A 21,669-nucleotide genomic window follows, 5' to 3' on the forward strand; every position below is an offset into this window, starting at 1 on the left:
CTTGAATTAATTTCAAAATCATGAATATTTCTATAGAATATCCGCCTTATAATATTTTGAAAATAAGTAATATATAAAGAACGCTCCCGCTGAGGCAACAATTTGACACGAAGCGCTATTTTCGTTCACTAAATTTATTAAATTACTCAATTCATTGTATTCACAGTTACTAGTATCCTCAATTTTCGAGAACTTGTTTATAACAAAGCAAATACATATGTGCATGTGAATGCCCAACCAGACTGGCTTCACACACGGACTCTTTTGTCGCTCATTATCAAATACAATTTCTATCAAGTTCTTCTAAGAAATATTCTATATAAATATTTGTGAAGGGGTACCAAGGTTAACGTTTTTTTCTTGTTTTTTACGTTCATTCGTCATTTTCTAAAATATTTCTATTATATTATGCATTACATACAAAAAATATAGAATACAATTCAAAAGGCCCAACTTTTTGTTCATATGTTTCTAAAACCGAGCGCTATCGGAAACATGGAAAGATATTCAAAAAAAAAAAGGAATGCTCTTCGTCTTTCCTCGTATCCAAAAATAAAAAAAACTGTTTCGGGCGACAAAAGTGCCCCAGTGTGAACGCAGTCTTACTCGGCAAGCGATTAGGAAAGGTGTAGTCGCTAGAAACAAGTAAATAAATAACAAAATACAAACTTGCTTCATTCATGCTTTCGCTCGTAGCCTCACCAAAACACACATACACACGCACATTTGTGTGCCAAAAAGACTTGACAATGTAAACAGTGTGTGCTCCACTTAACAGCTTCGAGTACCAACAGCGTAGCATATCCCACGGCGCGCATCACACCCACACATACACAAGAAATTAGACTAAGCTTGCATTTGTGTAACTGAATTCAATATCAATGACGATGGAAGATTAACCGAATTGCTGCTGCCACAAAAGCGCCATGGCAGAAGTTGTCGCGTGAGTGTATTTGTATATAAATATGTATGTGTATGTAGGCTGTGGCACAAATGATTGCGCCTACTTACACACTTGCCAATGCGTATCTATGTATGTGTGTGTGTGTGTTTGAAATGCAATGCGATTACTGTAGTGTGCTAGTGTGTCAACTTACTACGACCACAAGCAAGAATGGCGTCCGGAATTGAAGAATAACTCGGCAAAAGGCAAGTGAATATTTTTTTGAGATTTATGAAAATTTTCGAGAGAGACGATGTGACTAAATATCCTCTTACAAATAATTATTTAATTTTTTGGTGTTTTTTGTTAATGAACGCTTCGTTTTCTCCGAAGAAAGCCTCTAAAGCAATAAGTTTCTTGCAACTATTATTCTACACCTCTGAAAGAATATTTGTAAGAAACTTAATTAATGTTGTTTTTGCAAATTTTCCATCGTTCATTTGTAAGCGTGTACAAATACTCAATGTGTTTGTGTAGAAGCTTTCTTCAACGCCGTCCTTACTAACTTGCTATCACATATACAGGAATAAAGGAAGTTATTTTTATCATATGTACCATTACGTATACATTATATGTATGTATATATAAACATACATAAATATACTAATACGAATACATAGAAACATTGACTCAGCTGCCTGGCACAGCACTGAGTCCAGTGGCCCACTTAGTGTGTGCGCTGACATTACCGTAGGTTCTTTACACACACATATACACGCACACGGACAGCTATTTACAACGTTGCCGCAGACGAGTGGCGGAGTGGGCGTACACGCAACGGTACAATTATGTGATAGATACAAAGCGTGACTTTCAGCAGCAGGAATTGCGTAGGGACACCATGGCAGCGGGATTTTAGGCAAAATTAGTCATGAAAATCGATAAAATTCCTTTGTTTTAAGGCTCAGGCTACGCTATGTGCAGCAAGGTAACAAATATTGCTGTTGTTTTTATTATTTTGTTATATGTAAAAATCGCATACAAAGCATTTGGCGCAGGAAATTTCCGATTACTCACCAATTATTCATGCGTGCACTCTTTCCGTTTCAACTTCAATCGCAATTCTTTCACTATTTTTCAGAAATTCAAAAATTTTGTTAAAAATTTTTTTTGTTTGTTTTGCCTTTTTCACTTTTTCGTTTTATTTGTTGCTTGTTGTTGCTCTTTTATATATATACATATGTATGTATATAAATGTTTTGCAATGCAAATCATGGGGCAAACAGCACAGCAGCACTTGGTGATTGCTTTTCCCCAATTTCCACTTGATTTTACAGCGCGAATTTTCCTTTCCGTCCGCGAGGCGTCGTTATCGTTGGCGTGCGGGACGACGTGTGAAAAATGTATACAAGAATTTCTGTGTTGCTGCTGTGCTCTTTGCTTTTGCCGTTATTTATTCACCTTTGCCGCGCGTTCCTCTGTCCAACTAGACGAAACTTTGTTTTGACTCTTTCGTGCTCTTCCTCTTTTAGCTTCGTCGTGTCTGTGGTCGTCGTCGTCGTTGTTTGTGATTTTGAAATTGGCTCAAATGGAAAACTCAAAATGCTTCGTTTGTTTATGTTATATTCAACGCTCACGTCGTTCACACGCTCGTTCATATGTACATGTGTAGTTGTTGTGCAATGTTCGGTTTCCTTTTGATTGCTCGGAAAATGTGCGCATAAATTTTGCACGACATACATGCATGTATTCAATCAGGTATTTGGCCATGTTAGGATAGGCAGCGTTTGGTAGAGCGGAAGCTTCTTTGCTCACGATAAAAAGTGGCATGCGCAATGTCAGTTTCTGTGGAGTGAAGCTTTTATTGTATGCCCTTCACAACATTGTTGTTAAATCTTAAATTTCAAATATATTATATTGTGGTAGCATCTACTATATGTATATCTGCATATAAGATCAATTACGCTGCGTAACAAAAATAATTTTTTGTTGCCTCATTTCGCATCGTCTTAAAGAAAGTCCAAATATTCGCAAAAACCAAAAGATGCATCCGCCCGTGTTCTGGAAGAGCTCTCGCGATCTGAACATCTGAAAGATTTTTCTTCTTCTTCTTTATTGGCGTAGACACCGCGGTAATAGCCGAGTTTACAACAGCGCGCCAGTTCTCCCATTTCGTTTTTTTCCCCCAATTGGAGATTTCAAGTGTAGCCAGGTCCTTCTCCACCTGAACTTTCCAACGAAGTGGAGGTCTTTCTATTCCTTTGCTTCCCCCAGCGGTAACTGCGTCGAATACTTTCAGAGGTGGAGTGTTTTTTTCTATACGCACGACATGGCTTAGTCAGCGTAACCGTATATCTCATACAGCTTTTCGTTCCATCGAATGCGATATTCGTCATGGCCCATGCGCAAAGGTTCATAAATCTTCCGCAGAGCCTTTCTCTCGAAAACTCGAAACGTCGACTCAGCAGATGTTGTCATTGTCCATGCTTCTGCACCATATAGCAGGACAGGAATAATAAGTGACTTATAGATTTTGGTCTTTGTTCGCCGAGAGAGGATTTTACTACTCAGTTACCTACGCAGTCCGAAGTAACACCTGTTGGCAAGTGCTTTTTGAGTTGGATTTCGAGGCTGACATTGTTTTTGGATCCAAGGGAGACGATATTATCTACGACTTCTAAGTTAAGACTGTCAACAGCGGGTAGGGGGGCCTCCTCTGGTAGTAGCAAAAGCTACAAAGTCACACCAAAGACTATAACCTGGTACCACGGGGAGCAGTTAGCTCTGCGTTTAAAACCTAAATTCAGGCAGGGCAGTTTGTCCAATGTGGAGTGGCATTGCGGCCGGGTGCCGGACCCAAAGTATGGCAGAGGTTTTAGATGGGCCTCGAACCCGACCGACTAGGTTGTTCTTGTTCACCCGAACTAATTGGAACCAAGATTTACCTGCAAAATGCATTTAAGCTTTGGGGCGCTGATCAACGTATTGTATTGATCTACGTGCTTCTAGCAATAGAGAGCACCGTGGGGTTAGGCCTTTGCAAGCAGGTACTCAAGTAAACCACAACAGATTCTCTGTCAACAGTGACGTGGGAGCCAAGTCACGAATGCGACGAGTGTTTGTTTGACACAGGAGATATTTCGTCTTGACCTTATTCACTACCTTACTCATGTTTGCCTGGTCTTAAATCTCGTGTGGTATCAAATGAACACACTTAAATTCCATTCGTTGGGCATGCTTTCGTCTCACCATATTCTACAAGGAAGCTGATGCATGCTGCATTGGTTCCCGTCACTTTGTTGTTCTTCAGACGGGTAATTGCTATTTTTACCTCATCACGGTCGGGCAATGGAGCAGTCTCTAGATCAATTCTTTGGATTTTAAAAGAGTATGCTCCGGTCTCGAACCCTCTGTTAATCGCCGCATCTTTTCATAGGATTTTCAAGTATTATCCCTGTCGGCCAGCTTCTCAAGCTCTTCGTACTCACACATTTCGGTTTCTCTCTTTTTTGTTCGCAAATGCGTCTTGCTTCCTTCTTCAACTCCCGGTATCCATTCCATCTCGCACGTGTCGTGGTCAAATGTTACGACTGCCCTGAAAGAGCAGGAGTGCAAGTCGAGTTGAAAATCGTTCGGCAATCTGTTGTGATTGCAGCTTCTCAACGTCCTTCCATGTGTTTGTTGAAGTGTGTTTTTTGCAACAAGGTAGTCTTCCGTCTATCACAAAATTATCGGTCTAGTTGGTGGCTTTCCTATCCGGAGATAGCCAGGTAGCTTGATGAATTTTCATATGCCGGAAACTAGTGCTCCGGATAACAATATTGCGATCATATAAGGCGTCTGTAGTCACATCACCCTTCTCTTCCGTTCTTCGCTGCGATGCGGAACGTGGCTAGACGTTCATCCACCAGGGTGAATTCCAGAACTCGGCGAAGGAGTCTCTCTGTAGTAAATGCCACAATGACCTACTCGTCTCAGTCCTTGACCCGTCCATCGAACTTTGTGGACTGCGGTTATGTCAGCCATTATTTTTATGGTTACTCCCAATTAAGGGACCGAGCATTTCCGGTGTATGCCCTTAATTCGTAATCCTTAATGAGTTTGCCATGGTCGTCATCAAAAGGGGGTTTTCTTCCGAGGCTCTGTGCCATTTTCATTGGGGGCGTTTTTTACGTGGTGGGCCTCAAACCAAGTGCACAACCGTGGAGGGGATGGTTCGTTTTCTCACTTAACTTGCCTTCATACGGACGTTCCTTAGCTATCCAGAGAATACTTGGTCTAAAACCGGAAGTCGTAAGCAGCTTGAGCCATATTTAAAATTATCGTTGCGGGTCACTTCCAAGTGAACTTTCCTCATATGACTGCATAAACTTCTACACATGACTCCATCCTCATATCCAGCATTATCTAAATAGTATTTTTTACCATTTTTAGCTCCTGGGTAATCGAGAAAATTACAGTCGAACAAGACGAAAACGATGACTAGAGCGTGGAATTGCGCATGATCGGCTGTTCATGTATCAAAATCATAAATAGTATTCACCTAAAACCCCCGTGGATCCACCACTAAATGCAACAATTTCGTAAACAAAAGTGTTATGCACTGTTTCAACATGTTACGGGAGTATGATAAGCATTGAAGAGCTATACCCTATTATGCCTATCCATATATGTAGGTATATATATTATATAAATTTTGTAAAATGATCAAATGTTAACCCCACGAATGAAGTCAAATTTTTTTTTTTTAATATTTTGCCTTTAAGCGCTCTCTGAAAAAGCTTCGCTCTAAAATTATAGTACGCATACGCACGCTCAAGAGCACATTTTGCCTATGTGTGAGTAAATATCTTTGCTTTGATTTTTCGTCGTAGCTTTGTTATCAATACGAACAGTTAAACATGTCACGCTCGCAAAAGCTCGAACTGCTGACTCCACACGAAATGTTTGAGTGAGGTAGGAAACATTCTTGCAGGACACTAGAAAAGCAACAAATGTTTTTATATTAAAATTACGGATTTATTATACAATTCCGCTGAAATATTCAAGATATCGACTGAATTTTATTTTTGTATATCTTTTTACCATAAATAATATTGAAATAATTTATGTCACATATGGTTAACATATGCATATGTATAAATCTTCATATAATATATGGTTGCTTCTGTAAAATCCATAGATTCGACATTTCCTTAGCCAAAATAACCACAAATAAAAAAACAACACATTTCTTCGAAAAAGTATATATGGAACATGTATTTTGTTTTTTATCTCCCGTTATTAAATAAATTTATATTTAATTTCCACGAATTCATTTTCCATCGTTTATATAACACCTCATCTAAACATTTTTACTTCCACTACACAGTGATCGGAGTGGTCGTCGCTATGCTAGCTGCTGCTGTTGCCGCATCCTTCTTAATAGCAATTTTTGCTACGCCACTGGCACATTCTGTTGAACCACCCATCAAAACTAAGAACATACCGTTATGTGCAACGGTTTGCCATAATTTGCCAATCCATTTGTCAAGTTTCATCACAGTTTTTTCCGCATTATCCAGTTGAAATTCCTCAACTCCTAAACGTAAGTTAGTAATCGTCAGTGAGTTTTCCAGCGCAATTTCACGTGCTTTGTTAATTGCGCTCTTATTCGTTTCCAATTCGTAAAAGGAAACACTTTTCAGTGCGTCCCTCGTGTCATTATCTTCTGTTTTTGTTAAGATTTCCTTCACTTGCCGCTGGAGCGTGCCGTTGGTGATAATCGCTGTTCTTCTATCTCGGGACGCATGTGCCAAAAGATTGTTCTTAATATTATCACCACTAGCCAAGCGCATAATGTCGTGTAAACGTTTCTTTTGTGATAGAATTTCGTCACCATACTCTAAGCTGTTTGCCAACTTCATTTTCACCAACTTTAAACTAGCTAACGAATCTTCAACGGAGTCGTGACCTATAATTAGAAGAGAAAATGTTAAGTTATCATATTTAATCAAAATTAGATAATTTGCATACCATCTGCATTTTCTTGAATTGCTTCCTTCAAAAATGTCATGGCAAGCGTTTGCAGTTTGGCCTTCCTTCTACGAACGCCACTTAAATTGAAGCACATACTCGTATCTATCACGTAAGGATGCATCATTTTCATTGCGTTCAAATCAAAGTTCAAGGACTGGCCAACCAAAATAGCATCCGCCGGTAGTAATTCCCTTACTTCCCGCTGAACATCTTCTATCGTTTTTGTTACAGTTTTCATGATGCTCGCTGTTATACCAGAATAGGGTGTCAGGTAGTCAACAATTTTATTTGTCGGCATTACAAGTGTTTCATAAACGGTTTCAAGATCTTCATTGACGATTGAAACACGCGTGAGTTCGTTGTGGCCAACGACTGTTCGACACATTTCACAATCTACGCCATACATTGGGCTGCTGTCCGTAACAGGTTCGTATTTATCCTTGGTAAATACATATTCTTTGAAACGGTTGCTAAGCTCACCACGTAATGGCATAGGATAACCCTCATCCACCATTTGTAGAGCAGAGAGCAAAAGTTTTGTGCGCGGAAATTTGTCACCTACGGGCAAATTGCTTTCCTTGGGTACTGTTGCTGCTTCACCAACTGGAAATATTGTTTTAACTAGTAACGTGGGATCTTTAGTCATTTCAACAGCCAACTCTAGTGAACCATGTTGTTCAATTAACTTATGTGCTTGTACATTCGTTAGTGGTACCTGGGCAATTTCCTCAACAATAGAGCCTTCTTTAAGTGGTGGCAAAACAACTTCTAAACGCGTCCGAAATATTTCATTTGTTTTGGTGAATTTACTTTCATTCGAGAGATAGTGATAAAGTGAAAGGCCTTCTAGTATTAAAACGACACTATGAGATAGCCGCAACGGTTTCTCTAAGAAGCACCATCTATCCGGACTGCATGGTGACTTTTTTCCGATTAGGGCTGACATTAACAAATGTTGAATGTCTGTTAGAAATATTGGCGTACGCTGTCCTTGCGGCATCTCTAGCGAGGCGCGTTGGCCGAATTCACGCAATCGTAATATAGGCACGTTTTCCAGTTCCCTTTTACGTTGTCTTAATTGGCGACGTAATTCCTTATACTGCTCTTCAGTAAGTTGTAATTTTAGACGTTGTTGTTCTTCTGTAGTTGACGACACTTGGGAAGTGTCACTGCCACTACCGTCTGTACTTTCACTTTTTGTAAGCTTAGGACGTTTTGTCTCAGGTTCATCTTCTAAAGCTATCTCAGTTTTTCCTTTTTTGTTTGGAGGCTTTGGAGGCATTAATTTGGCAGGTTTCTTTTTGTGTGTCACCTGAAAATATACATTTATTTGAAACGTTAGTTGAACATATATATATACAATTTGTAATTTTGCATAAACCTTTACAAAGCCATCGTCGTCGTCTTTTGTAATTGGAGTCTCGCCGACCTCTGAAACAACTTGGTTTGTCGCAGTGTCTCGGCGATCGTTGTCATTTAGTTGTACCAATTTAGCAAGAGCTAGCAACTTCTTTTTCTTTTTTTCTTTGCGTTCCTCCCGTTTTGATGAAAATGTCTTCATTATTGATTTTCTCTACACAATATGATATATACAAAATAAATGTGGATCAACAAATTTTTCTTTTGTTATTTTTGAAATTTCACGTGCTGAGGAACAAGAATTGACATTTCTGTCAATAAATAAATCTAGAGAGTTGCCGTTGCTGTGTAGCGATTGGAAAAAATACCGGATTGTGCTTTACCAACACTAAATGTTGTTGTTTTTGATAAATTTACTGGTGTTTACTTAAGTATTATAGTATAATTCTGCTAAAATAAGTCAAAATATAATTATTTGTATACAAAATATTTCCCAAGATACAAATAAATTACTCACTTTTCACTTGAATAAGCTTATACAACTTACCATGTTTTGAAAGTTAAGGTATAATACTTAATTACGAAGCTAATATGTAGAGTTTGCAAAGATCTATGTGAAGTTCACAAACTTGGCTGGCATTGGCAATGCTGTGTATGACATTTCAAACAACGACAAAATTACATTTTCGATCAATTGTTTATAATATTTGTGTAGCTAAAAAGAAGTATTTGTGACCAAATAAATTTATAATATTTGCTATTCGTTGAACACTTTGTGAATATAAATTACAATCGAACGAGTTGAGAAATATAAATAAAATTTCGTGTATAAATAAAATTTGTGCAAAGCAGAAAAGAAAACCACCCAGAAAATCAGTGTGTGCAATAGGGTGCAAATGAAAGCGAGTGAATAGAGAGAACAAAGAAAAACACTACAAAAACGAGAAAGTACAAAACGATAAGCTGCGTTTTACACTTTGTAGTGTAGTGTTTGGGAAAAAATAAAACGTGAATATTACTCGGCAACAATTTACATGTATTAAAATATTGAAACTATTTTAATTTTACCGTTTCATACGTTTACAACTGAAATACACCATCAAGAGTAGCATTACAAAGTTAAGGTCGTCGTGCCCAAAAGTTTTGTTGCTGTTTCGTGCCAGCGCCCATCAGCATTCACTAAGTAGTCGTCAAATAAGACCCTGCTCACATATTATCATATACATATATTTGGTAGTTGTGGAAAGGTGCTTGTCTGCAATCATGGCCAATACTTTGGAGGAACAACAAAGTCTGCGTGAATGCGAAAACTACATTCAGGCGCATGGTATTCAACGTGTACTCAAGGATTGCATTGTACAGCTTTGTGTTAGTCGCCCGGAAAACCCCATTCAGTTCCTGCGTCAATATTTCCAGAAATTAGAAAAGGTAATTCATACCCGAAACATACTCGATTTTTTATTTTTGATGAAAATATGAAAAAAAAAAATACAAAATGTACTGGGTTATGGTGGTGGTGATGAGATGTGTAGGTGTCGACTGAATCATGAAAGCTAAGCAGTAATTGTGCGCACTTATCATTAATTTCAATAAAACATTATACATATATAAACAAGTGGGTTGGCGTTCATGTACTATATATGCATATGTAGACATGGGTGAATAAGTGTTTATAAATCTAAGTATACTTTTTATAATTAATCTTGATTATAATTTATATTCGATTTTTGCTTTTTTTTAATATTTTTTTCTTAATTAAAGTGTTTTCCGCAAGGTATATTTATCGTTTTCTTAATATTTTTAAACTTTTACTTAAATTACCTGCACTTGAAAGAGAGTTCAATGTAAGTAACCATGGTGTTGGTTTTAGTCATTTGAAAAATTATATAATATTTGTGAAATCAGAAATAATGGTGCTTGAAATCCGTTTCACCAAAACACGTTTCATATTCAGCAGCAGCAGTTCGGCGTTCGATAGATTAATATATATTTATGTATTTCTATAGCTAGGTACTTCTAATAATAATATATGTACATAATACCAAGACTATTACTATTTTAACCTTGACTGATCTCAATATCAGATTGTTTAATCGCAATGTATACTTATGAAACCAAGCCAAAGCACTAGCGTTAAAATACACCTATTGGGCAAATTTACATTAAAGGAAATATTAATTTTGTTGTTTTGTATGTTTCACTAAGCTTAATTCTGAATATCAAGCATTCAAAAAAAAATAAAAAAGATATTCAAAAGGAAGGTGCGCAGCTTGAAATCAAACGTTCCACCTACGTACATCGAATGTGTTTTGAATGAACATTGTTCATTTTTACTCTGGTTTATTCCCAAAAATGATGATATCGAAACAAGAAAAAACGTTAAGTGCGATTGCACCGAAACTATAGTATACTTCACAAATACAAAATAATCCACACAAAAACTAGATTTGGATCGTTCAGTTCTGTTGCAATAGTGGTACATTCTAAAAAATATTTTTGGAAATTTATTTTAATTATAGCCTTTCATGAGTTTAATGAAGATATCTTGTGAAATAAAAAAAGTTTTCCCCACAAGGACCTAGACGTAAGGTCGCGGTGCAACCCTCATTTAATAATGTAATCTAAGGGTTCGATTTTGATCGATTGTTTTGGAGAACAGCTTTGTATATACATACACACATATACGCAACAGTGCTCCGATCTGAATAATTCCCTGAGAGATTGTACCAGTATACATGCAGACTAAGCTCGTCGTGCTGATCCTTTATATATATGTATATATTAAAAAGAACTCGAACATTTTTATTAGCAATTTTTGCAAATATTTTTATTTTGGTAATTTTACACATAATTTACAAACGAACATATTTAATTTGTTGAGACATTCATGCACAGAGAAATCTTTAAAAATAATTGACCAATTTGATTTGCATATTTTTTTTCGACTTTTTTGCCATTAATCAGGCAAAGCCACATTTGCTTGGCCTTTTCTTAACACGCTTTTGTTTCTTTGCTCCTTTACAGTTAGATTTCGAAATTTTAAGCTTGCGTTTCTGAAGTCGTTTTTTATGTTGTCCACATTTTGCTTTCTTGACTTTTTTAGGGCGCTTCGTACTTTTCCTTTTAGTTTTACCTGCACACGCATTTTTTGCGGTTTTCCTTTTGGAGGCAGATTTTGGCTTCTTTTTATGAAAACTACCTTTTGAAGAACAAGATCGAATCGATTTTCTCTTTTTCGTTTTGGGCGCACATGAGCTCAGATTTGGTGCCTGTTGTGCGCCGCTGCAACACTTGCGCTTAGGCGCATAAAATGCCTTAAAAAAATATATATAAATGTATATTACATACATATATATAATTCGTTAAAAAACAAACCTCTTCAATATATCTCAATCTCTTTTCCTTTGGTACCGCTCGCCAAGCCTGAGCACCTCTTTTGATAATTTCAACAGCTGTAAGGCCGCAATTTTGCTTTCGAAATTCGCGCAGAAAATTTAAATAGGGATTGCGCATTAATGGCCCTGGACGATGGCATTTGCCTTTTCCTTTAGATTTATCTGTGTGTTTGTTTTTCATTTTGCACAGACTCTTCGAAAAAGTAAATGCTAACGATTCTATGCTTTTAGGATCCATTTACTTTATTTATATATGATTATTATTTTATAAACTTATTTGCTTAAAAATTTATTTGCACTAGAATTTAAAATTATTCTATACGAAAAATTTTCTTAATAACGAATTTCAGTGCTCCGCAGTAAAATATATACTAATTGATAAAGTCAAAGGATACTAATATTAATTTATAATTACTATAGTCGATTAATTTATTAATTGTATCCTGCAAGTATTATATCTTTCACAGTGCGCAACTAATAATCTTTTGTAATTTTAGGAATGAGATAACTTTTCTTAAGAATTTTTTTGGGAAGGACCATAGTCTGTTTTTATACATGGGCGGTCCCCCTACAAGGCCTTTAAAAGAGATATGATCGTAGTCAGTGATCAAAATCGAATTGAATTTGGAAACGTATTAAAACAATCTGCATTGTCTATGAAAACAATTGGATGACCTATCGCCTTTAATAAACTAAAGATAGCTTCTATAGCACCACTACTAGGGTGGCTGGCTGAAGTCAGTAAATACATAGATCATAAATAAGTAAATATGTAAATGTTCTTTAAATAGAAATTCCGTGATGACTCTGTACGAATCTCGATTAAATATTGTAAATATTGACAAAAGTAGCATAATTCTTCCTGACCATTGAAAATATTGTTTACCACATTGATCTACTATTATAATGTATTTCTCTCTTTATATTGTTGTTGTAGTGGCAGAAAAGGCATGATGCCAGTTACCAGTCCTTGGCCGCATAATAATTCGAGTCCGTTCCGGAACCGGAAACTTAAGTTGTCGAAGGGGGCATTCTTCTAGATCATTCGCTACCAAAAATTAAAAGCAGCTAACGGAACGGACCCGGATTTTTATCAAACTATGAATTGATAAATTTAATACGAACATTGTACAGAGTCCAGTATGTGGCTCCTAAAAAATTCGACATCATCGACAATCACTTAATGTTAATTCTAAAAGCAGGCTGCTACTCTTCTGCATAGTTTTATCCAAAACGAAGAAGCGCAATAGTCACACGATTCGATTGCAAGGACGCCAATCACTACCGTTCCCACGACAGTCGGGTCTACGTAACCGGGACGGACCTGGATTTTTATCCTGCCAAGGAATGTCGACTGGGCAGAACTCAACAAAAACAACGCCAATCAATAAGAGGTAATCAGTGAAGTTGTTAATACGTCCACTTTAAATGGCGTCCAGTACTTCTTTGAAGTTTTTCGTATCCGAAATTACACCGGTATACTACTGAAATACAATGTAATTGATTACTTTGAGGGGGACAACATATATTTTGAAGAATGATTTATGAACAAAGTCATACTATTTCTTGCTCATAGTAGTAGTAATGATGTCACCAAATTTCATCCATATATCTCATTGTCATTTCAAGCCATCGTAAATATTGTGAGGGATATGATATTTAGAGCAAAGTCTAGATCGGTTTTATTCATAGTCAGCGTTAAATAACATGCTTATACAATTTCATTAAAGGTCTACGGTCTGACTGTATTTAGTTTTACCATAATCAAGTATAATATTACCGGAAAATGCTGCTCTCTGAATAACTTATATATTGAGCGATATTCATATATAGTATAGATAGATAGATAGATAATAACAGGGACTCGCTTATATAGTATAACGTCGGGGAGATCTTGACAGGTTTTTATCCATTATCATAAAAAATTCTCTCCGAATTTCAGTAATATAACTATTAATGTAGTTGTTGTTATAAGTAGAAAACATTCCTGAAATATTCGAGAAATGGTGGCGAGTGGACAGTCCTTGGCCGGATAATAATCCGGGTTTGTTCCCATTTGTAAGACCCGACTGTCGTGGGAACGGCTCACAGAGTGATTTATATATTAAAAAGTCAACCATTGGCACTGACATCACATATTCGGTAATATGGGGACTTTTAACGTTATGGTCGATTTCCCCCATTTTCACATTGTATTTATAGGTTTTTGATTAAGGGATTTCTTTCGGCGTGGCAATAGTCTGATTTCGCTTAACTGTAATACCAACCTTCCTATAATGGCAAAGGACAGGGTTACAAGTTCAATTTTTACCCAGAATTCAACTCTTTTCGTCATCATGATCATTCACATATATTCACTGACAGTAACATTAATCAGATTTCTTATATATACATATGTATACAAATATCCTCGCGGTGTTTGCATACACTCAGCACTCGTTGCATAAACTAACCACTCCATACATATCTCTATTAGTTTTAAGTGTTCTACCAAGTTGCGACAGTAGAAAAGTCTTATTTCAAAGTTCTCAGTTATTATCATTAGTGTTTATAAATATTAACGGCTAGAATATTTTTAGACTTCCCAGTTCTATCAAAAATTTGTTTAACCGAAATGTGGAACCAGCTCTTAGATATGGTTACGATTGAAGTTGGTAATCTGAACAAGCTTCTTACCAAAAATCATCGTACATACTGCATCGAACACTGCTGTTGCTTCTCCGCCTACAGCTTCGTGATCTAGTCTAAGCTAATTATTTTCCACAGAGAACACTTGGATTAAAAATACGCAAAATTTTTCCATTTATTGACACATATTTTATGCCAGACTTACAAACAACTACTAAACACGCATACACCATAAACACGAATTGAGAATTTTTTTTTTAATTTAATATCGAGATTCACTTTCTTGATCCTAATCCGGCGCCGACTATATTCTGCAGCTTTTTCTCTTCCTGCGTTTGCAGCCACGGCGCTTTGGACGCCGCTTCTTGGCGCAACGCCTCCTCTTAGGTCTGCGTCTGCGGGCACATCTCGCCTTTCTTCTGCGACGTTTTTTCGCACAAGGATTGGGGCATACTATGCCACAACTGTCCTGGAATGGCGTCCCGCGCATCTGTGTCGGCTGCGCGGGTATCGGTGCCGGTGGTGGTGGTGGTGGCTTCCTTTTTTTCGGTGCATAAAATGCCTGTGGTAAATTAATTAAACTGAACATAATGTTGGATCAGACAAAATTCACACTAACCTCTTCTATAAACTGCAGTTTGTCCTCCTTTGGCATACTTCTCCATTCTCTGGCACCGCGACGTATAATCTCTACCGCCGATAGCCCGCTATTGCGCAAACGGAATTCTCGTAAAAAGTTCAAATAGGGATTACGATGAAGTGTCCCGCATGGCCGGTGGCATTTTCCAGATTTCGTTTTTAAAAAAGCTGTTTTAGACGGCGGTTTAGGCGTCGATAATGTTTTTTGTATTTCCATTTAAAATTTTTTTATAAAAAAATATAGATTTATAATTAAATTTTTTTACACAGTAATTTGTAACGCGTGTGAAAAACGAATGAAATGGATATGTAATATCAAGAAAAAATCTTGAAAATTTTTTCAAATTCATTGTGGTAAATTATTTCCCAATTATATGAGTGCTAAACATGTAAAGTGTAATGATACCGTATAATAGGTCAATAGATAGCGCCACCTTAATTCATATGAGTTTTAGTTACCCGGATCATTAGTTTGTGAATTATATCACTTTAAATGAAGCAACTTTTGTTATTGTGAAAAAAACTGGTTACAAAAGAAATTCGGGAGCTGATAAAATATTGCTGTTTAAGAGAAAGAATACGGTCCAAGTTTTAGGGAAATAAAAGTGTACATCATATCAATCGTAAATATAATATTTGGGTATGAGAAAGCGCTGTGCAAAGTGGGTGACTTGACGTGAGTTCACTTTTGGCCAAAAACAACGAAGAGTTCATGATTCGGAGTAGTGTTTTGAGATGCTCAAGCCTAATAAGTCAGAGTTCTTGGGTCGATATGTGGCAATGGATGAAACATGGCTCCATCATTTCACTTCGAAGTCAAATCGACAGTCATTTAAATGAACTGCACGCTCCAAAGCGTGAAAAAACACATCAGACGCTTAGTAAGGTTATGAAAGCGGCTGTTTGGGATGCGCATATGATACTTTTTATTCACTATCTTGAAAAAGAAAGGACCATAAATAGCGAATATTACCGAGCATTATTGACCATTTCACCAAGACCACCAGTGTTCCACCCTTTCTCCAGATCTGGCCCCTCAGCGACTATTTCCTATTCGCAAATCTCAGAAGAATGATCGCTGGGAAAAAATTTTCGTTGAATGAAGAGGTGATAGCCGAGACTGAGGCTTATTTTGAAGTAAAGCACAAACCGTATTATAAAAACGGTTTCGAAAAATTGGAGGGCCGCTATAATCAGTGTAACACCCTTGAAGGGAAGACATATTACTTGTGAGTTCACGAATAATTTCACTCGAACTGCTGGAGACGCTTGTCCGATGTGATATGATTGCGACGCTTTGCTTTGCTGTTTGGGTCAGAAGGTTTTAGCTACTTCACAAGTGCTGGTTGCTGACCAAAGGTTGTTGGAGCTCGAGCGAAACTCATAGATCTCGCGGCCGAATGCACAAAGGCAGGAAAATCTCTACTCCTTCCCAACCTGCTGTATTTAGGGTATGGGTGAGTTTTTCGGTATGCTCATCGGCATTACAATTTCCGCCGATTCCGCTGTGCCTTGTTCTAGACAACTTTAATATGCAAGTAACTTGATGTTATTGCTAGTGAGATCACGCACTCCTTGACTAGCTTTCAGCTCACTATTAGAGAGTTCAATGGCCGTATAGCAGCTCTGCTATTTGGTTGGATGTATACTGCTTTCAAAAACGTCGCGCTTCGGTGAAGTACTTCTGCTGTTACCTTTATGGCTGCCACTTCTGCTTGAGAGACATTACAGTCCCCCCTCCAACGTTAAGAGTAGCAATTTTCCTCAACTTCACCTGTTGTTCCGTGACTAGAGATATATTATACCTGCTGCTCTCGTCTAACGTTTATATATCAAGAATGCAGCATGAGATCCGCAACTTAAGTTTTAATAATTAAAAAATACTGATAATTTTCCCAATATTGTCTCTTAAAGGTGACCTGTTAGAAATCCCGCTGAATTGTTATCTCTTTTTAAGGAATTTTTGGCTGCGTTTAGTTTTTCGTGGCCTTCACATTATATTAGATTTGAAGAAGCAGGCTTGCGAAAATGAGATTATTTGTAAAATTGCTGCCGCTTGTCCCTAAATGCGCTGAACTATGTCAATGGCGTCGTATATCTCTTACAGCTGTATATCTCTTACAGCTCTACATTCCATCGATACTCGCCGTTGCCAATGCGCAAAGGCCTTAAATTTTCCGCAGAACCTTTCTCTTGGAAACTCGTAACGTCTACTGAAGAGATATTGTCATCCTCCATGCCTCTGCACCATATAGCAGGACGGGAATAATGAGCTACTTATAGAGTTTGGTCTTTGTTCGTCGTGAGAGGAGTTTACTTCTCAATTTTCTACTTAGACCGAAGTCCTGCTAGCAAGAGTTATTCTGCGTTGGATTTTGAAGCTGACATTGTTGTTAGTGACTGGTTCCAAGATAGACGAAATTATCTACGACTTCGAAGTTCTGACTGACAACAGTGACATGGGAGCCTAGTCGCGAGTGCGACGACTGTTTGTTTGATAACAAGCGATATTTCGTCTGGCCCTCGTTCAAAACCAGACCCATATGCTTCGCTTCCTTAGCCAGTTTGGAGAAAGCGAAACTTACAGCGCGGATGTTGAGGCCAATGATATCGATGTCATCGGCCTACGATATCAGCTGTACACTTTTATAAAATATTATACCATCTCTATTGAGCCCTGCAACTCGAATTATTTTCTTCAGCTGTAGATTGAAGCAGTCACAAGATAGGAAGTCACCTTGTCTGAAACCTCGTTTGGTATCGAACGGCTCGCAGAGGTCTGTCCCCATCCTGACGGAGCTTTTGGTATTGCTTAACGTCAGTTTACACAGCCGTATTAGTTTTGCAGGGATACCAAATTCGGACATAGCGGTATAAGGGAGCCCTTTGTTTGACAAGGTATCTTTATGAAATTTTTCACGGTTTATTATCCAAGGCAACAACATAGTCTCCGAAGATATTGTTCATATCGGACAGAAATAGCATATATGTAGCTCCCACACAAACTGATCGCCCAAAGTCAAGTTCTTATAATAAAACTTGAGTCAACGTTTTGTCATGTTCTGCATTATCTTCACCGCAAATAGTGCAACATGAAAAGTGTATTTAGTATCTGTCGCATATAAAACTTCTGTACACATTTTTCACCAGTAGCTCAACTTTTTCGCCGCCACTGTACTCTTAACTGTTTCACACTTGATTAATTTTTAAACGCCACAAATTCTATCCATTAATACCGTTATTAAAAAATGACGAAACCCCTAAAAATATCCTGTCACTCATACAACTCATATTCGCTTATTGTATGTCTATTTATTTTTATTTACCGTGGCATTACTTTGTTGTTGGAGTAAAAACCACCTGTTAAAATCGTACATCCATGCAGCTGGACAACGCGCAACAGGACTCCACCCCAGCGTATCAATATACGTGTATGTAACCTTATCCTTGCACTGGATCTTTGTTGTTGTTTACATATACATACATACGTGCCCGTTTAGTGCAAAATACAAGGCACACCATTGTGTTGGGCCTGTCTCTTATACACATCTGTATGTAACCTTATCCTTGCACTGGATCTTTGTTGTTGTTTACATATACATACATACGTGCCCGTTTAGTGCAAAATACAAGGCACACCATTGTGTTGGGCTGTAATTAAGTTAAAAGTTGACGCTTTGACTGCTAATATTGCTCTAGTCATTATAAATTGTAAAATATGTAGCAGGCTGACAGCGGATGCTGTTGTGAGAAATCTGCATATTTCAGTCTGACCCGGATCCTTGAGGCGTGCGGTACTAGCTGCACTGGCAACCCACATACATAGCACACCACACAGTTTACGGTCTCGCGAGCATTGACTCTCTATCGCAATTGTCGGATTGGCGCCTTCCTAGTGTTGGCTATCAATAGCTTCCTTATTTACATGCATATGTATGTGTGAAAGCCGCGAAATACACACATACGCAATTCAATTTTATTTGAGTGCGAATACATATACATATTTATTTTATTGGTGTTTTTGTATTTACAATTGCCATGGGCAATACGTTGGGAGTCAATCAAATACAAGGGACGGTGATCGATCGCTTTAAATCGGTGTGTTTAACCACAGACGAGCATGGGGCCGTTCGCATCCGGTCTTTTTCCGATGGCGGCCATTTAACATCTCGCGTGGCGGCAGAGGCGATTCGCGACGAGCACAGACTTAGTTTGGATGTTATACATCGGGTGCGGCATGTGCGCACCTCCTGCACGACAATACCCGAGGAAGATATCGTAAGTGCACAGGTGAGGGCGGACATTTCTGTACATTAATGTGCATTCATTTGAAGTTTTATTGTTATTTTATATTTTATAGCCGCGTTACGTTACGTTTGTAACGTAATACATACATATAAATTGTATTTTTGTTAGACATGTGCAAGAAGAAATACTTCAGGTTATGGCCAAAATTTTTGCTTTATTTTAAAGATAAGAGTTTGCCGTTATGTTTTAAAAATTATTTGTGAAAAGCGACCGCTGCGGCTTGCTCGAATAAATTCCGTCCGAGAAGATAAATTTTTGAGTACTTTTTGCAGCAATTATGTCAGTAATAACGCGCCGAAGATGGCATCTTCCAATTTATCAGTCGTCTCGAAAAAATAGTCGTCCCCATAAAATAATCTAGTGTTATTAATTATATGGAGGATGAACCACAGACCAACGTCACGAGATAATGTACCTAAAATTTTCCTTAATGTTTCGCTGGCTGAATGGCATGTTGCGTCGTCTTGTTGGAACCAAAGCTCTTCAAAATCAACATCATTTAAATTCAGACACGAAAAAATTATTAGTCATGGCTTTATAGCGTTCTCCACTGACTATAATATTTTGATCGTTTTCTTATTTGAAGCAAAATTAACCAATGATTTCTTCTGTCCATAAGGTAACAGTGGCTTGTGGATCCTTGGGGGATTATTAATATTTCACATGCGACAATTTCGTTTATTTACGTACCCATTCAACCAAAAGTGAGTTCACGATTGTACATTATGGAATGGCAAACCAGACTTCGTATTCTTTATTGGCATAGACAACGCATACGCGATTATAGCCGAGTTATCCTTTCATTATGGGTGGTTTTTTACGTGTCGGGTTCCAAGCCCAGCGCACAACCGTGGGCCTTCAAACTTATATTTTTCGGCTACCCAGAGAATACTTGGTCTAAGACCGGAAGTCGTGAGCTGCTTGAGCCATATTTAAAAGAATCGTTTCTAGCCACTCCCAAATGATGACACTCAGAGAACTTTTGTCAATGGCGTGAACTTCTACATATGGTTCCATCCTCTAAAGTTTAGCAAACCAAACTGAGTATACCTAAATCAAGTAACAGTTGTCAGAAAGACTAACTTCGAAAAGAATATAGCCTCATTGAAAACCAACCAAACTGAGTATACCTAAATCAAGTAACAGCTGTCAAAAAGACTAACGTCGAAAAGAATATAGCCTCATTGAAAACCATAAGTCTAAAAAACACCCTTTATGTTAAGTCGCTCACAATGAGGATACAAATAGATTTAACTAAGACACTTTTTGATTTCGAAAATTTTGCTGAACTTAAGCTAGAAATGTAAATTTGGTAAGAACCAAAAATAAAATACTGTTTTTCAGTTAACCTCATTATTTTAATGAGGGGTCTATAATTTTTCTTATGAATATATATTGCATTCTTGCATTTTATTTTCCTTTTACAACAATTTGACGCAACTTATAATCCAAGCACACTTTCATCTCAACTAAGAATCGTGATTCCGTCTAATTCTTCCATAAATATTAAACAAGTCTTTTCTAATAGTTCTTCCTAAGATAACCTTCTAACGGAGTTGGCTAAAAACTTGTACGAACTCTCTTTGTTAGACTATATAATTATTCCTCAATATATAATTTGTTAATCCCCACCAGATGTAAAACACTTACAAGTATGCCAACCAATTTTTTCAGAATTCGAAACACTTTTCATAAGCACTTTTTGGAATGGCATTCAGCTCTTTCAACGAATTTTTGTTTTATCTCTACGATTGACTAAAAACGGGTTGTACGGAGTGGCAATTTCAGTTTGCAGAACAAAAATATATCACACGGAGCCAAAACTGGTGAATCCGGTGGTTGATCGATGGTATTCATTGCGTACGCCTTTCATCCCCAAAATATCCAATAAAATCTTTCGAACGGACTCGCGAGAAATGTCGAGCTCTCTTGCCATCTCTGTAACACTTACCTTTAAGCACCATATCCTTCACTTTTGTTTGATATTTTTATCAGTTGAATAGGTTGTCCAGAACGCGGCATATCTATAACGATCTTTCGACCACCTTTGAAGGCTTTGTTTAACAACAATTTCCAGTTGTTTTTTGTCAAAATGTATTAATATGGCTTAAGTAAAATTCTGTTTAATTTTGAGTCACCACTTTCTGTCACTGTTGCCTGTTTGTTTTAGCAGGTACTTTTCCCTAGACCTTTTCGAAGTGATAGGTGGGCGAATTTCTCCTTAAGTCGAATAAGTATGTTCTAAGACTATATGCAGCTTACACACGAGATAGAAAAAACTCTTAACTAAACATTAAAAATAAATTTTAATTGAAAAAAAAAATATATCTACTCTAATAAAACATATTGAATATTTAAAGAAAACAGTTTTGAAAATTAGAATTCCAAACAGTGAAAGCTTAAAAAGCAATCGAAGTCTCCACAGGTGGGTTAAGTGTA

At 37.4% G+C, this 21,669-nt stretch overlaps 5 protein-coding genes across 7 annotated transcripts in view; 1 reads left to right on the forward strand and 4 right to left on the reverse strand.

Annotated features, from left to right (window-relative positions):
* LOC108965726 overlaps positions 1-2,431 on the reverse strand; it is a 31,828-nt gene extending 29,397 nt beyond the window's left edge. Inside the window, exon 1 of the mRNA XM_018928313.1 lies at positions 1,961-2,431. The gene's annotated coding sequence lies outside the window, so the exon portion shown is untranslated. The remainder of the gene's footprint in view (positions 1-1,960) is intronic.
* Positions 2,432-6,119: 3,688 nt separating this feature from the next.
* LOC108965730 (small RNA degrading nuclease 5) lies at positions 6,120-8,561 on the reverse strand. Its single transcript, XM_018928320.1, has 3 exons — positions 8,283-8,561; positions 6,899-8,213; positions 6,120-6,836 (listed from the first exon to the last, which is right to left on the reverse strand). The coding sequence occupies exons 1-3, from the start codon at positions 8,460-8,462 to the stop codon at positions 6,247-6,249; spliced, it is 2,085 nt and encodes a 694-aa protein (XP_018783865.1). The 5' UTR covers positions 8,463-8,561; the 3' UTR covers positions 6,120-6,246.
* Positions 8,562-8,927: 366 nt separating this feature from the next.
* Positions 8,928-21,669, forward strand: part of LOC108965744 (cAMP-dependent protein kinase type I regulatory subunit) — a 52,969-nt gene continuing 40,227 nt past the window's right edge. Inside the window, exons 1-3 of one of the 3 annotated variants that reach the window (XM_018928341.1) lie at positions 8,928-9,268; positions 9,370-9,443; positions 9,498-9,688. In XM_018928341.1, the coding sequence (XP_018783886.1) occupies positions 9,524-9,688 (165 nt within the window). In that variant the 5' untranslated portion in view covers positions 8,928-9,268; positions 9,370-9,443; positions 9,498-9,523. Of the gene's footprint in view, positions 9,444-9,497; positions 9,689-21,669 lie in introns of those variants that run through there. The other 2 variants (XM_018928340.1, XM_018928339.1) reach the window with 2 other exon arrangements.
* Positions 11,137-11,959, reverse strand: LOC108965746 (protamine-like). The gene is made up of 2 exons (XM_018928346.1): positions 11,636-11,959; positions 11,137-11,574 (listed from the first exon to the last, which is right to left on the reverse strand). Exons 1-2 carry the CDS (start codon positions 11,891-11,893, stop codon positions 11,221-11,223), a joined length of 612 nt encoding a protein of 203 aa, XP_018783891.1. The 5' UTR covers positions 11,894-11,959; the 3' UTR covers positions 11,137-11,220.
* Positions 14,434-15,217, reverse strand: LOC108965747. The gene is made up of 2 exons (XM_018928347.1): positions 14,903-15,217; positions 14,434-14,845 (listed from the first exon to the last, which is right to left on the reverse strand). The coding sequence occupies exons 1-2, from the start codon at positions 15,137-15,139 to the stop codon at positions 14,588-14,590; spliced, it is 495 nt and encodes a 164-aa protein (XP_018783892.1). The 5' UTR covers positions 15,140-15,217; the 3' UTR covers positions 14,434-14,587.

Source organism: Bactrocera latifrons, unplaced genomic scaffold, assembly GCF_001853355.1.
Source record: "Bactrocera latifrons isolate USDA-ARS-PBARC rearing strain unplaced genomic scaffold, ASM185335v1 scaffold_147, whole genome shotgun sequence".
Lineage (NCBI taxonomy): Eukaryota > Metazoa > Arthropoda > Insecta > Diptera > Tephritidae > Bactrocera > Bactrocera latifrons.

Coding starts and splice junctions, on each gene's coding strand:
- LOC108965730 (XM_018928320.1), bottom strand. CDS start 8,462: ATGAAGACATTTTCATCAAAACGGGAGGAACGCAAAGAAAAAAAGAAA. Junction 8,214..8,282: donor ACGACGATGGCTTTGTAAAG/GTTTATGCAAAA, acceptor GTATATTTTCAG/GTGACACACAAAAAGAAACC. Junction 6,837..6,898: donor AATTCAAGAAAATGCAGATG/GTATGCAAATTA, acceptor TTCTAATTATAG/GTCACGACTCCGTTGAAGAT.
- LOC108965746 (XM_018928346.1), bottom strand. CDS start 11,893: ATGGATCCTAAAAGCATAGAATCGTTAGCATTTACTTTTTCGAAGAGT. Junction 11,575..11,635: donor GATTGAGATATATTGAAGAG/GTTTGTTTTTTA, acceptor TATTTTTTTAAG/GCATTTTATGCGCCTAAGCG.
- LOC108965747 (XM_018928347.1), bottom strand. CDS start 15,139: ATGGAAATACAAAAAACATTATCGACGCCTAAACCGCCGTCTAAAACA. Junction 14,846..14,902: donor AACTGCAGTTTATAGAAGAG/GTTAGTGTGAAT, acceptor AATTTACCACAG/GCATTTTATGCACCGAAAAA.